Below are 16,044 nucleotides of genomic sequence, written 5' to 3' on the forward strand. Positions count from 1 at the left end.
GTGTGGCTGCCACAGCCTTGGTGCTGGCTGTCCTGCGGTCGGGAATGGATGCTGGGTGAGGCCCTGTCCCCTGGCCTGCGCTGGGTGCCTGGCGGGGCCTGCAGGGAGGCTGGCGGCGTGGGCGGTGGTGGGGCGGCGGGCAGCCGCTGGTGCATACAGGGACACGGTTCTCCTCCACAGGGCTGCCCAGAAGCTCAGCCTGGCCTCCAAACGCAAGAAGCCCGCCCCGCCGCCCGCCCCTGCCGCCCGCAGCACCTGCACCTACCCCACGGACTTCAGTGGCATCCTGCAGCTGTGGCCACCCCCGGCGCCCCCCTGCCTGCTCAGGGCAGCCAAGGCCAAGGACAACCCCGCAGGCTTCGGAAAGGTAGACCTGGCCCTGGGTCTGGTGGCCTGGCAGTGGGGCATGGAAGGGCCTGCTTCCGGCTCCCAGGCTGGAGGGGGCTGGTCAGCAGGACCCGGGGCGGATGAGCAGAAATGGGGGTGATGGTATGTTAGGGTTCAGAGGGTGTCAGGCCCAGACAGGTCAAGGGCCCTGACCTTCCTTACATTTCTGAAGAGTTTTGACTTGGGCTCTAGACTTGGGGAACTCTCTCCCCCGCACCTCATCCCTGCCAGCTCCAAGCGGTCCTGCGTGGAGAAGCTGTGCATTCACCTGGGTGAGGAAGGCCTGGCACCGCGAGGTGGGAAGCCGCACTCACAGCTGTGGGTTGTAGGCCGGCCTGGGCCCGCTCACACACCCAGCGGTTTCCCTGTCCTTGGCCTGCTCTGTGCCCCGAGAGTAACATTTTTGGAGGTTCAGGTCAGCCCCTGGCCCAGCACTGGCTGCAGGCTGACCTCACACAAGCAGTCAGCACAGGCTGCTCTGTACCCTGTGCTCCCTGGGCCCCCAGTGCCCTCTGGCCTGGGTGGCGGCTGTGTGTGGCCCAGCGTTGTGCCTGCCCCAGGAGCAAAGAGATTGGTTGGTGACTGTCCCAACTCAGGGCCTCACAGCCGTGTGGATCTGAACAACTTGCCTTCCACTGCACCCCAAGTCACTGTGCTGATGTGGGGCCTGAAAGTGCTGGGCAGTGTCTGCATCTGGAGCGGCTGCTCCGTCCCGTGGCTCAGGGCCAGGACTGGGCCACACCCTGCTTCCTGATGGGGTCACCTGCCCGAGCCTCAGGATCCTCAGGGTGCTGGGTGGACTTGGTGCCACCTCTGTCCATGCCCCTTCCTGCTGGGGTCTGGCATGGTGCGTCTGCACCCTGGCCTTGGCCCTTTGCCTGTCTTGCTGGGGCTGGTCCTGCTGGGGGGCGTTGGGAGTGTCTGCCTGGTAGGCCGGGGGGGGGGGGCCTCCTTTCTGGGTGTCGGAGCAAAAGCTGCAGCTTTTCTCTGTGTCTGTGGCTTGGGGCCCAGCTTGCCTCCCACCCCTGGGGCCAGGCTGCACGCAGGTGGTAAAGCTTCAGCCTTTTTTTCTGGTGGCCCGAATCACTCAGCACTTCCCCAGAGACCCAGCGTGCTGGCATTATTAGCAATAATGTCACACAGTAGAAACGCCTGCTGAAAGGCGTTTAATATTGTCACAGAGAAGAAGTTAGATTATGTTCAATTTCTGACATTAATGTGCTACTTAAGCTAATTCATCACACTGTGGTATTAAAGAAGACATCCCTTCCATGGTGGGTGCAGGCAGCGCACCCCGCCTCGCAGCGGGGGGCCACGCCAGGAGCGGGAAGCGCTTTTTTTTTTTTTTTTAATGCCAAATGCATTTTTCCCCTCCCCAGAAGGCAGCTATTCAGCCAGGCTTTGTGATAGCTGTCCGTCTGGGGGGGCACTTGATGCACTCATCTCCTGGAAGACCCCATCATTTCCCCTGAGGTAATGACAGGTTCCCTGCATGCAGCCGGGGGGGGGGGGCAGGCTGGACAGCAATGTCCCTGCCTGGTCCCCTCCGGGGCTGGCTGGAGGTCGGCTTGGGATTAGCTCCAGGAGGCGTGGAGAGAGCTGAGCCGTGGCTTGTCCAGGCCCTCCTCCTGCTGGGAATTCTCCCACATCTCCGGAACCCGCTCGGCTTCTCACGTGTGGGGGAGCTCACGCTGGAAAAAAATTGCCCAAAATTACTGGGAAGCGGCACATTTTTTTTTTTTCCTGTCTGTGTTTCAGCTGCGTTTGGAAATGAACTCGTTTTGTTCGTGTTGGGGAATAAAAGCAGCAATTCTCGCCTCATGGAGCCCAGGCTCTGCATAGCGCCAGGGCTGCTTCTTCCCGGGGAGGGGGGGGGGGGGACTCTTGACGCCACGCCCGGCTCCAGGTTCTGCACAGCCAGGGGAGTGGCTGGCGCGGGCGGGAGCTGCCCTCGAGAAACCAATTTTGTAGCGTTATGTATCTGTCACTTACAATTAAACCCTTGAAAAATATTGGCCCTGAAATCAGTCTCGGGTCATTTGGTTCACACCCTTGCGAGAAGTCGGACAGGGAGCGGCCGGTGGCGGCCCGGCCCTGAGGAGTGCTGCCTGAGGCTGGCTGCGAGGTGCCAGTCTGGAGGTCCTGGCGACGGTACCGGTGTCTGCCACACAGGTTTTGGGTGTCTGCAGTGCTGTGGCTCTGGATGCTGGCTGGCATCTTGTCCTGACCGCCATGTTCTCTATGGCGAGCAGGTGCCGTGGGGCCTTGCAGACCCCGACACCAGCACAGCACACATTTGGGGCGTTGTTCCATACTTTGGAGGCACAGTGTCCACTCAGCTGTAGCCCTGGCTGACGGCTGCTTTCCAGAAGCCCAGGACCACCCTGGGCTTTGTTCTCTTGCCTCTGCTCCCCACCTCCACCCCCCACCCTACCCCATCCTGCTTCAGTTATTTCTAGCTTGTCCTGGGGCTTGTGTGGCCAGGGGGTTTCAGCATTCCTGTCTTTTCAAGGATCTCGGCTGCTTTCCTGTGGCCTTTCTCCTGTTGGCTGTATGGGCTGTGAGCTTGGCTTCCTGAACCGGCTTTGGGGTCAGAAGCAGCGAGACCTGGGGATTTTTCCATGCGGCCTCCGGGTCCTCTCAGGCCTCTGCCCTCCCATGGCTGATTTGCTTGTGTGTCGCTCAGATGGGCCATCCACAGGGGGTTGGGGCCCTTCTGCCTCAGCAGAGGAGCTGCCTTGCAGGCCCACGGTGGGTGCGTCAGAGCGCCTGGGTCTGCCCCCCTAGTCTCGGTCTCTAACCCCTGTGCTGCCGCCTGGCGTTGCCCCCCAGCCTCACCCCACCCTGGGCCCCGCTGACCTCATATGGGATCTGCTCTGGCCGCATTCCTGCGGCGTCAGGTGCCTGCGCCGAGGCCTGGTCCGCTGTCCTGACTCGCGAGCTGCTGCTTCTCCTGCCCTGTAATTAGCCAGCTGGGCGGTGGGCAGCTCTCCCATGCCAGCTTCTCCCCGCTCCCAGGTGAAGGTCATGCTGCGGATCTGGCCGGCACAGGGTGCGCAGCGATCGGCCGAGTCCACGTCCTTCCTGAAGGTGGACCCCCGGAAGAAGCAGGTGACTCTGTACGACCCGGCTGCCGGCCCCCCCGGCAGTGCGGGCCTCCGGCGCACGGCTACGGCAGCCGTTCCCAAGATGTTTGCCTTCGACGCCATCTTCCCCCAGGACTCAGAACAGGTAGAGTAGCTAGAAGCCGCAGGGCGGGGAGTCCAGGCCACCCCAAGGCATGGGGTCAGGGGTAGACTTCCTGCCTGAGGGCCCTGGCCTGGGCTGTCTCCACAGCTCCTGCCCCAGTCTTCAGGCTGAGTCGGGGGGGGGGGTGTTCCGGGAGCCTCCCACCTTCGGAAGTGTGTGCATGCCCCCAGACGTGTGTCCCAGCAGCTGCCGTACCCCTGTGCTGTATCGGGGTCTGTGCTGCACAGCCAGTGTGCATGTGGGGCCGCTGAGCATGGTGCTTCAGCCCTGCCTGCCTGCGCTGCTGCCTGGAGGACTGCCTGCCCGTGTGGCAGGACAGACGTGGCTGAAGTCTGTGACCTGGCCCTTGGCGCCGGCCCCTGCCTGACCCTTGGGTTCCTTCCTAGGCCGAGGTCTGCTCGGGCACCGTGGCTGATGTGCTGCAGTCTGTGGTCAGTGGGGTGGATGGCTGCATTTTCTCGTTCGGCCACGGGAGCCTTGGTAAGTGGTCCCTGACGGTGCTTTGCCTTCCCCGCCATCCCGCCATCCCCACTGCTGCCACTGTGGAGGCAGGGGAGGGGCTCCTCCATGTGGGAATCCCGTAGAGACGCCCCAACCTGCCGAGCTGCCGGCAGAGGCCTTGTAAGGGATCGCGGAGGCCGGGGTCTCAGCGGCCCTCCGGGAACCTCAGCGTGGCAGGGTTCTGAGGACTTATCATACGATGGGGTGGCCCTCACCTGTCCCCATATCCTCCAGGCAAGTCCTACACCATGATTGGGAAGGACAGCTCGCCCCAGAGCCTGGGCGTGGTGCCCTGCGCCATCTCCTGGCTCTTCAGGCTCATCGAGGAGCGCAAGGAGAGGACCGGAGCGCGCTTCTCCATCCGGGTCTCCGCGGTGGAGGTGTGCGGCCGCGACCAGAGCCTGCGCGACCTGCTGGCCTCGGTGGCCTCGGACAGCCTGCAGGATGCCCAGTCTCCAGGCGTGTACCTGCGGGAGGACCCCGCGTGCGGGGCACAGGTTCGCCAAGGCCTCCACCCCCGGGCCTCTGTGGGGCAGGGGGTGCTCTCAACCCTGCGCCTCTAAAGGCGCTGCCGCCTGCTCTCGTACAGCTCCAGAACCAGAGTGAGCTGCGGGCGCCCACCGCGGAGAAGGCTGCCTTCTACCTGGATGCAGCCCTGGCTGCCCGCAGCTCCGGCCTTGCTGGTGGGGAAGATGCCCGGCGCAGCTCCCACCTGCTCTTCACCCTGCATGTCTACCAGTATCGCGTGGAGAAGGGCGGCCAGGGAGGAAGTAGGTGCACCCACTCCCCCCCCGCCCTCCCCCCATCTCCCCCCCAGGGCCTCCCCGAGGACCTCTCCACGGGGTGGAGGGCGGGACACACGGCTGCCCAGCATCACCTGCACTGTTGTTCCAGTGTCCGGAGGCCGGAGCCGCCTGCACCTCATCGACCTGGGCAGCTGTGAGGCGGCGCCCGGCAGGGGTGCAGAGGCCGCCGGGGGGTCCCTGTGCCTGTCCCTGTCGGCCCTGGGCAGTGTCATCTTAGCCCTGGTCAATGGTGCCAAGCACGTGCCCTACAGGTGAGTGGGCCCCCGGGGCGGGAGCTGGCCAGCACCGCCTCTGGGTTCACAGCTGGCCCTCTGGGGACCTGGGTGCTGGACAGGGCAGATGAGCAGGGAAGAGGATCCCCGGGCAGACCTGGTGCTCCAGGCACAGCCCCGGTCTGGAGAGAAGCAGTCTTCCCCTCCCTGGCCCCTTAGCCCACCCTGCACCCAGCCTCCCACCCTCACAGACCAGCCCTCCTCAACTCCAGGGACCACAGACTCACCATGCTGCTGCGGGAGTCCCTGGCTGCCAGCGGCTGCCGCACCACCATGATCGCCCATGTCTCGGACGCCCCGGCGCACCACGCTGAGACGCTCAGCACCGTGCAGCTGGCCGCACGCATCCAGCGCCTGCGCAGGAAGAAGGCCAAGGTGGGCTCCAGACCTGCTGCTCACCTGAGGCTTCTGTTTGCTGTGGGGAGAGGGGCACCTTCCCCTGTCGGTCCCCTGTGGGTCCTCGTGTCACCTAACACTGCCTGGAGGGAGAAGGGACCCACGCCCCCAGTTCCTGCTGTGTGGGGTGTGTGGTGGCCTGGCCCCAGTGGCAGACCCTGGGGCATGTGGAGCGTGAGTGCGTTCCAAAAAGAGACCCCAGCCACGTGGCTCAGGCCTGCCTGGAGGTGGGACTCAGTCCTAGGTGGGCCTCGATTGTTGCTGCAGCTTGCTCTCATCTGCCTAAGCCCCTTCCCTCCCTGGGCGAGACCCAGTCCCTGTGTGACAGGTCCCTGGGTGTGACAGTCTCTGGGTGTGACAGTCCCTCTGTGTGACAGGTCCTTGGGTGTGACAGGTCCCACTGTGTGACAGGTCCCTCTGTGTGACGGTCCCTCAGTGTGACAGTCCCTCTATGTGACAGTCCCTGGGTGTGACAGGTCCCTCTGTGTGACGGTCCCTCTGTGTGACAGTCCCTCTGTGTGACTGTCCCTGTGTGACGGTCCATCTGTGTGACAGGTCCCTCTGTGTGACGGTCCCTCTGTGTGACGGTCCCTCTGTGTGACGGTCCCTCTGTGTGACGGTCCCTCTGTGTGACAGTCCCTCTGTGTGACGGTCCCTCTGTGTGACAGTGCCTCTGTGTGACGGTCCCTCTGTGTGACGGTCCCTCTGTGTGACAGGTCCCTCTGTGTGACCTCTGTGTGACAGGTCCTTGGGTGTGACGGTCCCTCTGTGTGACAGGTCCCTCTGTGTGACAGTCCCTCTGTGTGACGGTCCCTCTGTGTGACAGTGCCTCTGTGTGACGGTCCCTCTGTGTGACGGTCCCTCTGTGTGACAGGTCCCTCTGTGTGACCTCTGTGTGACAGGTCCTTGGGTGTGACGGTCCCTCTGTGTGACAGGTCCCTCTGTGTGACAGTCCCTCTGTGTGACGGTCCCTCTGTGTGACGGTCCCTCTGTGTGACGGTCCCTCTGTGTGACAGTCCCTCTGTGTGACGGTCCCTCTGTGTGACAGTCCCTCTGTGTGACGGTCCCTCTGTGTGACGGTCCCTCTGTGTGACGGTCCCTCTGTGTGACAGGTCCCTGGGTGTGACAGTCTCTGGGTGTGACAGTCCCTCTGTGTGACAGGTCCTTGGGTGTGACAGTCCCTCTGTGTGACAGGTCCTCTGTGTGACAGTCCCTCTGTGTGATGGTCCCTCTGTGTGACAGGTCCCTCTGTGTGACGGTCCCTCTGTGTGACAGTCCCTCTGTGTGACAGTCCCTCTGTGTGACGGTCCCTCTGTGTGACGGTCCCTCTGTGTGACAGGTCCCTCTGTGTGACCTCTGTGTGACAGGTCCTTGGGTGTGACGGTCCCTCTGTGTGACAGGTCCCTCTGTGTGACAGTCCCTCTGTGTGACGGTCCCTCTGTGTGACAGTGCCTCTGTGTGACGGTCCCTCTGTGTGACGGTCCCTCTGTGTGACAGGTCCCTCTGTGTGACCTCTGTGTGACAGGTCCTTGGGTGTGACGGTCCCTCTGTGTGACAGGTCCCTCTGTGTGACAGTCCCTCTGTGTGACGGTCCCTCTGTGTGACGGTCCCTCTGTGTGACGGTCCCTCTGTGTGACAGTCCCTCTGTGTGACGGTCCCTCTGTGTGACAGTCCCTCTGTGTGACAGTCCCTCTGTGTGACGGTCCCTCTGTGTGACGGTCCCTCTGTGTGACAGGTCCCTGGGTGTGACAGTCTCTGGGTGTGACAGTCCCTCTGTGTGACAGGTCCTTGGGTGTGACAGTCCCTCTGTGTGACAGGTCCTCTGTGTGACAGTCCCTCTGTGTGATGGTCCCTCTGTGTAACAGGTCCCTCTGTGTGACGGTCCCTCTGTGTGACAGTCCCTCTGTGTGACAGTCCCTCTGTGTGACGGTCCCTCTGTGTGACGGTCCCTCTGTGTGACAGGTCCCTCTGTGTGACAGGTCCCTGGGTGTGACAGTCTCTGGGTGTGACAGTCCCTCTGTGTGACAGGTCCTTGGGTGTGACAGTCCCTCTGTGTGACAGTCCCTCTGTGTGACGGTCCCTCTGTGTGACGGTCCCTCTGTGTGACAGGTCCCTCTGTGTGACAGGTCCCTGGGTGTGACAGTCTCTGGGTGTGACAGTCCCTCTGTGTGACAGGTCCTTGGGTGTGACAGTCCCTCTGTGTGACAGGTCCCTCTGTGTGACGGTCCCTCTGTGTGACGGTCCCTCTGTGTGACAGTCCCTCTGTGTGACGGTCCCTCTGTGTGACAGTCCCTCTGTGTGACGGTCGCTCTGTGTGACAGTGCCTCTGTGTGACAGTCGCTCTGTGTGACAGTCCCTCTGTGTGACGGTCCCTCTGTGTGACGGTCCTTGGGTGTGACAGTCCCTCTGTGTGACAGACCCTCTGTGTGACGGTCCCTCTGTGTGATGGTCCCTCTGTGTGACGGTCCCTCTGTGTGACAGGTCCCTCTGTGTGACAGGTCCCTCTGTGTGACGGTCCCTCTGTGTGACAGTCCCTCTGTGTGACAGTCCCTCTGTGTGACAGTCCCTCTGTGTGACGGTCCCTCTGTGTGACAGGTCCTCTGTGTGACGGTCCCTGTGTGACGGTCCCTCTGTGTGACAGTCCCTCTGTGTGACAGTGCCTCTGTGTGACGGTCCCTCTGTGTGACAGGTCCCTCTGTGTGACGGTCCCTCTGTGTGACGGTCCTTGGGTGTGACAGTCCCTCTGTGTGACAGGTCCCTCTGTGTGACGGTCCCTCTGTGTGACGGTCCCTCTGTGTGACAGTCCCTCTGTGTGACGGTCCCTCTGTGTGACGGTCCCTCTGTGTGACAGTCCCTCTGTGACAGTCCCTCTGTGTGACAGTCCCTCTGTGTGACGGTCCCTCTGTGTGACGGTCCCTCTGTGTGACAGTCCCTCTGTGTGACAGGTCCCTCTGTGTGACAATGCCTCTGTGTGACGGTCCTTGGGTGTGACAGTCCCTCTGTGTGACAGGTCCCTCTGTGTGACGGTCCCTCTGTGTGACAGGTCCTCTGTGTGACAGTGCCTCTGTGTGACGGTCCCTCTGTGTGACAGTGCCTCTGTGTGACGGTCCCTCTGTGTGACAGGTCCCTCTGTGTGACGGTCCCTCTGTGTGACGGTCCCTCTGTGTGACGGTCCCTCTGTGTGACAGGTCCCTCTGTGTGACGGTCCCTCTGTGTGACGGTCCCTCTGTGTGACGGTCCCTCTGTGTGACAGTGCCTCTGTGTGACGGTCCCTCTGTGACGGTCCCTCTGTGTGACGGTCCCTCTGTGTGACGGTCCCTCTGTGTGACAGTCCCTCTGTGTGACGGTCCCTCTGTGTGACAGTCCCTCTGTGTGACAGGTCCTTGGGTGTGACAGTCCCTCTGTGTGACAGGTCCTCTGTGTGACAGTCCCTCTGTGTGACAGGTCCCTCTGTGTGACAGTCCCTCTGTGTGACAGTGCCTCTGTGTGACAGTCCCTCTGTGTGACGGTCCCTCTGTGTGACGGTCCCTCTGTGTGACTGTCCCTCTGTGTGACGGTCCCTCTGTGTGACAGGTCCCTCTGTGTGACAGTCCCTCTGTGTGACGGTCCCTCTGTGTGACGGTCCCTCTGTGTGACGGTCCCTCTGTGTGACAGTGCCTCTGTGTGACAGTGCCTCTGTGTGGCTGTGCGGGTGCACTTGTCTGGATCGAGTCCTGTCTGAGCCCGGGGGTAGTGTCCACAGTGGCAGGTGTTGCTTGTGGTCTCAGGCAGTGTTTTTGTAGGGTCCACAGGCTGCAGGGGAGTAGGGCAGGGAAGGGATCCGGTGAGGGGCTCAGGACAGGGAACGGGGAGGGATGGGGTGCGGGGATAGGGAAGGGGGAGGGGCGGGATGGGCTGGGGTGCCGGCTCAGGGAGGGGGAGGGGCGGGATGGGCTGGGGTGCCGGCTCAGGGAGGGGAGGGGCGGGGCTTGGGCACAGGCGGAGGCCGGTCCGCTCAGGTGTTGCCTTGCCCTCCCCAGTGCGCCTCCAGCTCCTCGGGCGGGGAGAGCTCCTGTGAGGAGGGCCGGAGCCGCCGCCCCCCACACCTGCGACCTTTCCATGCCCGCTCCGCCACCCCAGACCGTGACCGCCTGGCGCCCGGCCTGCCCGGAGATCCGGACTACTCCTCCAGCAGTGAGCAGTCCTGCGACACCGTCATCTACGTGGGGCCTGGCGGGGCGGCGCTGTCTGACCGGGAGCTTACCGACAACGAGGGCCCGCCTGACTTCGTGCCCATCATCCCCGTGCTGAGCCGCCGCCGGCCCTCCGAAGGCCCGGGAGAGGCCGACCACTTCCGCTGCAGCACCTTCGCGGAGCTGCAGGAGCGGCTGGAGTGCATCGACGGCAGTGAGGGCCTCCCGGGGCCCCCGGGGGGCTCGGAGGGGGCGCAGGCCAGTCCCGTCCGAGGGGCCAGGAGGCCCTCGCCACCCGAGTCCGCGTCCCCCAGGAAGTCTGTGGGCCCCCCGATGGCCACAAGCACCCCTCGAGGCAGCCAGGGGGCAGATAGCAGCGGGGGCGCCTTTGAGCCCCCCAGGGCTGCCGCCCAGGGTGACCAGAGGGTAGACTGGTGCGCCCGGCCCGAGCCGCCAGCCCTGGACAAGACCCCGGCAGGGGGCGGCAGGCGACCGCTGCCTGGTCCAGCCCCTCCCCCTCCTCGGCAGCCAGGACCCCCGGGCGCGCCCATGGAGCCTGGGGGAAGGGGTGCTGACGGCATGGCGCGCGCGCCCCCCGTGGGCATGAGTGGACAGGTGTGCCAGGGCCAGCAGCCTCTGCTCCCTGCAGACCCGGCCTGTCCCTGCCCGGCCGCTCACGGCCGCCGTGTGGAGCGCGGCCTGCTGACCACCACGGTGACAGTGCAGCAGCCCGTGGAGCTGAACGGCGAGGATGAGCTGGTGTTCACGGTGGTGGAGGAGCTGCCCCTGGGGCCGCTGGCGGGCGCTGCGAGGCCCTCCAGCCTGGCCAGCTTCGGCAGCGACTGCTCCCTGCAGGCGCTGGCCTCGGGCTCGCGGCCCGTCAGCATCATCAGCAGCATCAACGATGAGTTCGACGCGTACACCTCCCAGGCCCCCGGGGGTCCATGTGCTCCGGGGGGCGCCCTGGAGGGGGCAGCCTGGGCAGGCGGCAGTCCCGGCTCCTCCATCGGCTCCTGGCTCAGCGAGGTCGAAGTCTGCACAGCCCTGAGCTGCAGCCCCACGCTGCAGCCGCCCTTCAGCCCCAACTTCACAGCAGCGGCTGGGCCCTTGGACCCCTCCGCCTCGGGCAGCTCGCTGGAGGACGGCAGCCTCGGGGCCCTGGGTCCCGGCACACCCGGCGAGCCTGGCCCTCACCCGAGAGAGGCAGCTGTGGCAGCCCTGGCCCAGCCCGGCAGGGAGCCCTGGGCTAGGGCTCTGCAGGGGACGGCCCTGGCCCCAACCATCCACTCCAGCCTCCCCCGCAAGCCAAGGACTACCTCAGCAGCCGGCCGCGCAGGCTGCGCTGCCCCGAGCCGGGGTCCCCTCAGCCCCAGAGGCCCCCCTGAGGACCCCTGGCTGCTCCGCGCAGATGATGGTGACGCATTCCAAGTGGCCTCAGCCAGCGATGGCCCTAGCCCGCCACCCGGCAACCCCCGGCTGCCCGAGGCACAGGCCATGCTGGCCTGCGTCCAGCGGGTGGCGGACGGGCACGAGGTGGCTGCCAGGGCCACCCGCAGGCCAGAGGTGGCGGTGCGGACCCCGCCCCTGCGGAGGGGGGCCACCACGCTGGGGGTGACCACGGTCACCGTGTCCTGCGGAGAATCCTCTGCCGAGGGCGGGGTCTGCCCGGGCAGCGCAAAGGCCTTTCCTGGCATGAGGAAGAGCACAGCCCCCAGGGGGGGCTTCTTCCCCAGGCCCACTGGGGCAGGGCCCCCCGCCCCGCCCGTGCGCAAGTCCAGCCTGGAACAGAGCAACCTGGCCCTCGGCTCAACCCGGCCCAGTGCCGCTGCTGCCCTCCGCGGGGAGGAGGAGGCCAGGCCCAACAGCCGGACCGACCACACGGCTCCCAAGGCCACGTCCAGCCTGAAAGCCCGGGCCGGCAAGGTGGAGATGGCGACCCGCCCCACCGGCCACATGTCCTTGGAGCGGTATGAGGGCCTGGCTCACAGCAGCAAGGGCCGAGAGGGCCCTGGGCGGCCACCCCGGGCCGTGCCCAGGCTGGGTGTGCCGCCTGCCAGCCCCACCCCTGAGCCGTCTGCTGCCTGCAGGGGCGGCTCGGCCAAGGCTGCGGGCGCTGGAAGGCCACCTGCCAGCGGGGCCAAGGGCCGGAGCCCGGTGGCCAGTGGGTGTCGGGCCCTGGGGGCTCCGGCAAAGCCGCTGGCCCCTGCGCCGGGCAGGGCCTCCGGGGGCGCAGTGACCAGCCCCCGGCCCGCCTCGCGGGCCATGCCTGGCATGGGCTCCAAGGCCGGCCGGGGTACTGTCATGGGCACCAAGCAGGCGCTCCGGGCCGCCCACAGCCGCGTCCACGAGCTGGCAGCCGGCGGGGCTCCCGGCAAGAACGGCCCCCTGTGGGGCTCAGCTGACTCGGACAGCGGCAACGACAGTGGCGTGAACGTGGCGGAGGAGCGGCCCCCGGCCGGCGCCGCCCTGCCCTCCCCCTACAGCAAGGTCACCGCGCCCCGGCGGCCCCAGCGCTACAGCAGCGGCCACGGCAGCGACAACAGCAGCGTGCTGAGCGGGGAGCTGCCGCCCGCCATGGGCCGCACCGCACTCTTCTACCACAGCGGCGGCAGCAGCGGCTACGAGAGCGTGATGCGGGACAGCGAGGCCACGGGCAGCGCCTCCTCCGCCCCCGACTCCACCAGCGAGAGCGGGGCCGCCTCCCCCGGCGCCCGGGCACGCAGCCTCAAGTCCCCCAAGAAGAGGGCCACAGGTGGGCGCCTAACTGGAATCCTGGCAAACGCCTGCAGGCCGGGCGGACAGACGCCAGGCACACCCCCCTTGGACAGTTTGTAAGCCTGTCTCCACAAGGGGCCAGACAGTGTGGCCTTCACGGCCATCCCAGCACAGGGCCTGTGTGCTTGGGCTGTTGGGCACGCGCACGGTCCCCAGTGGGCCCAGCACATGCCCCGGTCCCCAGGCCGTCCCGCGGGCTGGGGCTCAGCCCGCATCTGGTCCTCATGTAGGCTGTGCGGTGGGAGAGCTTGGGCGTGAGCTGGGCACTGGGTTCTGGGCCGTCCTCTTCCCGCCTGTCCTGGTCGGCCCTACGGGCACTGCCGGGACGCAGTGAGTGAGTCCCTGCCTGTCCTGGCCGGGGCCGGGGAGAGTGGCGCGGTGTCTGGGTGCCTGGCGGCTGGTTCAGGCCCCGGTCTCGGCTCAGCCAGGGCCCCGTTCTTCATTCCAGGCCTTCAGAGGCGACGGCTGATCCCGGCGCCGCTGCCTGATGCTGCCGCCCTGGGCCGCAAGCCTAGCCTCCCCGGGCAGTGGGTGGACCTTCCCCCGCCGCTGGCCAGCTCTCTGAAGGAGCCCTTCGAGATCAAGGTGTATGAGATCGATGATGTGGAGCGGCTGCAGAGGCACCGCCTGCCCCCCCGCGAGGACCCCGCCCAGGTCTGGGGTTGCGGCACACGGGGGTTGGTGGCCGGGAGCCCTAGGTAGCAGGAGAGCGGGGGGACGCCCCAGGGACACGGCCAGGCAGGCAGTGACCGCACCTTCTCTACCCACAGGCCTCCCCGGATGTGGAGAAGGTAGGGACTGTCCCTGAGCGGTGGAGGCCTCCAACAGCTCCCGTGTGTGCTCACGCGTGTGTGCGTGTGTGCGCACAGGCATGTGTTCATGCATGTATGTACGCTCACGTGCATGTGCTCACGAGAGCATTGTGTGTTCACGAATGTGCATGTGCTGGCAGGTGTGCTCACGTGTAAATGTATATGTGCTCACACACGGGTGCACTCACGTGTGGCAGGCAGGTGCCTGAGGGCCCTGTCTCCTGAGGTGGAGCAGCATCTGGGCACCGTGGCGTAGACCCGCCTGCCCCGCCCGCCCTCCCTGGAAGCCCAGTGTGTACACGCCCCTGGGAGGCGGCGGGCGGCAGTGGCCAGTGAGGAGGGCTGGCCATTCCCGGGAGGGACGCCAGCCTTCTCGTGAGCACCCCTGAGCCCGTGCTTCCCCCCCCCCCCCCCGTCTCCAGGGTCTAGTGTGTGTCGGCTCCAGGCTGCGGCTGGTGGAGCGCCGGCAGCAGAGGCTGCGGGAAGTGCAGGCCCGGCACGAGCATCTGTGTGAGGAGCTGGCGGAGACGCAGGGCCGGCTCATGGTGGAGCCTGGCCGCTGGCTGGAGCAGTGTGAGTGCCCGGCCCGAGCCCGCGCGGCCACCTTCTGTCTTGGCTGTGCAGCTCTCCAGACGCAGGCGGTGGGAGGGGGAGGATTGCCCTGCTGCTTCCCTGACCCTGACCTGCCCTGTTCCACCCCTTCCCAGTTGAGGTGGACCCCGAGCTGGAGCCCGAGTCCGCCGAGTACCTGGCGGCGCTGGAGCGAGCCACGGCTGCCCTGGAGCAGTGTGTAAACCTGTGCAAGGCCCATGTCATGATGGTCACCTGCTTCGACATCAGCCTCACGGCAGCCCCGGCCCGACCCGGGCCACAGGAGGTGGATGTCTGAGGCGGGCGGGAGAGCCTGCAGGGGTGTGAGGCTGGGGCAGCGTGCAGGGGTGCGAGGCTGGGGCAGCGTGCAGGGGTGTGGGGGTGGGAGCGTGCAGGAGGCCGGGAGTGTTGCAGGATGTGGGGGTGGGATGTGGACGCAGCGAGGATGTGTGGGGTTGGGGGAGGACCGGAGGCTGGGGGAGGGGCTGAGGAGACGGGCGGGGAGGGGCCGGCTGGCCACGGAAAGTGCTAGCTCGCGCACAGGGACCGGAAGACTGTGGCCGCTCAGCCGCCACGCAAGTGCCTTTGACTTTCAGTTAGATTTTTCTCTTTTCCAATTGGTGCTACAGACTCAGACACCAGCAGTGCGCGCCGGCCCGGCCGCACCCAGGCAGGTGTGACTGCTCGGGCCGGGCTGGGGCAGGTGGTCTCCTCTCGCCTTCCTCTTGGCGGGCCGTGTGCGGTGGCCGCCCTGGCCCTGGCGGGGCTGCTGCTCCTTCCCAGCTGCCTCCGCTGGGCACAGCTGGCATTGGAGGCCTCCATGCCCCGTAGCCCGCAGCAGCGGGGTCTTCAGAGCAGGACAGACCTGCTGGGTCCTAAGGGCCCTGGGGCCTGCACACGTGATGCCTTCTTCATGGCAGGAATGCTAACCAAAACCATAAGCAGAAAACACAATGTCACAAACCACTAGCCACAGAGACAGGGTGTGGGTTTTGTAAGAGTTCTGTGTTGGGTTCCTATTTTTGTATCATTTTGTCTACGCGCCTAGTTCGCAGTGGGATTTGAGGGCAAATGATCTAGGTTTTTACGGTTTTCTATGGACGGTGTTCCTTGGGATCTTGGCCGCTGTGGGGGGCAGGTTCTTTTTGGGGCGCCCTGTGGGCAGCATGGGGGCCCCTGGAAGGGGCTTGTTTTCAGATGCAGTGTGGAGCCTGCCCACCCACCAGATGCCCTGCACGACAGGTTCGTGCATCCCAGCCACTGTGTGTTTTATAGGGTGTTCAGACTTTGTACAAATGTGTAGATAATATCTTGCTGCCATTTTTATTTGTGAATAAAAGACGCACCGATTGTTCACGTGGCTCTGAGTTTACTGGTGTGGTGCTATGGGGTGTGCCCGTCCCTGGGGCGGGGGCGTCCGTGGGACCCGGGGACTCTGGGGAGCGGCGTTCCCGCAGGGGCCACAGTGCGGGCGATCGGAAGGTGGTGAGAAGCCGTGAGCTCGTGTCTCATGCCTGGTAATCCTAGCTGCCCAGGAGGTTGGGATTGGGGGGATCAACGTTTCAGCCAGCCTGGACAGTGCAAGTAGCTGGGTGCGGCGGCGGCCGGGCCGGAGGCACGTGACAGGACTGGGGTCCTGGCGCTGACCCAGGCAGGAAGCAACGCCCTGCCTCAAAAATAACTCGGGCAGAAGAGGGCTGGGGGCGTGGCTCAGTGGGAGGGCTCATGCCTGGCAAGCTCAAGCCCATCTCCCCCTCCCCCCACACAGTGAGGGGCAGGCTCAGTTCCCACCGTGGCTGTCTGATCCTGGGTCCTGTAGATCCTGGAAGGGTAGAGTACATTCTTCTTTTGGGTTCTGTTACCTGGGGAAACTGAGGCAGCGACACCGGCCCCCAGGAGGGCCTTACTACTGTGTCAGTTCCCCGCCTGCCTCCACGGGGCAGAACACGTCCCTGTGGGCACCAAAGAGCCCCCACTCAGGACTTGCTTGGAGTCCCCAAGCCCGTGGGTCCAGAGCCGCTGCCCCTGGCCGGATGCCCATGCTGGAGCTGGCTGAGCTGCAGCCCCCAGCCTGGGCACCCTT

At 65.4% G+C, this 16,044-nt stretch overlaps 1 protein-coding gene across 1 annotated transcript in view; it reads left to right on the forward strand.

The window, feature by feature from the left end:
* Kif26a (kinesin family member 26A) overlaps nt 1–14,350 on the forward strand; it is a 37,165-nt gene extending 22,815 nt beyond the window's left edge. The window contains exons 5-16 of the mRNA XM_042696896.1: nt 181–367; nt 3,406–3,618; nt 4,023–4,116; nt 4,372–4,634; nt 4,727–4,907; nt 5,032–5,194; nt 5,428–5,590; nt 9,631–12,535; nt 13,007–13,212; nt 13,329–13,349; nt 13,793–13,943; nt 14,078–14,350. Coding sequence (XP_042552830.1) covers nt 181–367; nt 3,406–3,618; nt 4,023–4,116; nt 4,372–4,634; nt 4,727–4,907; nt 5,032–5,194; nt 5,428–5,590; nt 9,631–12,535; nt 13,007–13,212; nt 13,329–13,349; nt 13,793–13,943; nt 14,078–14,259 — 4,729 coding nt within the window. The 3' untranslated portion in view covers nt 14,260–14,350. The remainder of the gene's footprint in view (nt 1–180; nt 368–3,405; nt 3,619–4,022; nt 4,117–4,371; nt 4,635–4,726; nt 4,908–5,031; nt 5,195–5,427; nt 5,591–9,630; nt 12,536–13,006; nt 13,213–13,328; nt 13,350–13,792; nt 13,944–14,077) is intronic.
* The last annotated feature ends 1,694 nt before the right edge of the window (nt 14,351–16,044 follow it).

This window comes from Dipodomys spectabilis, unplaced genomic scaffold, assembly GCF_019054845.1.
Source record: "Dipodomys spectabilis isolate Male_0828 unplaced genomic scaffold, ASM1905484v1 ptg000212l, whole genome shotgun sequence".
Lineage (NCBI taxonomy): Eukaryota > Metazoa > Chordata > Mammalia > Rodentia > Heteromyidae > Dipodomys > Dipodomys spectabilis.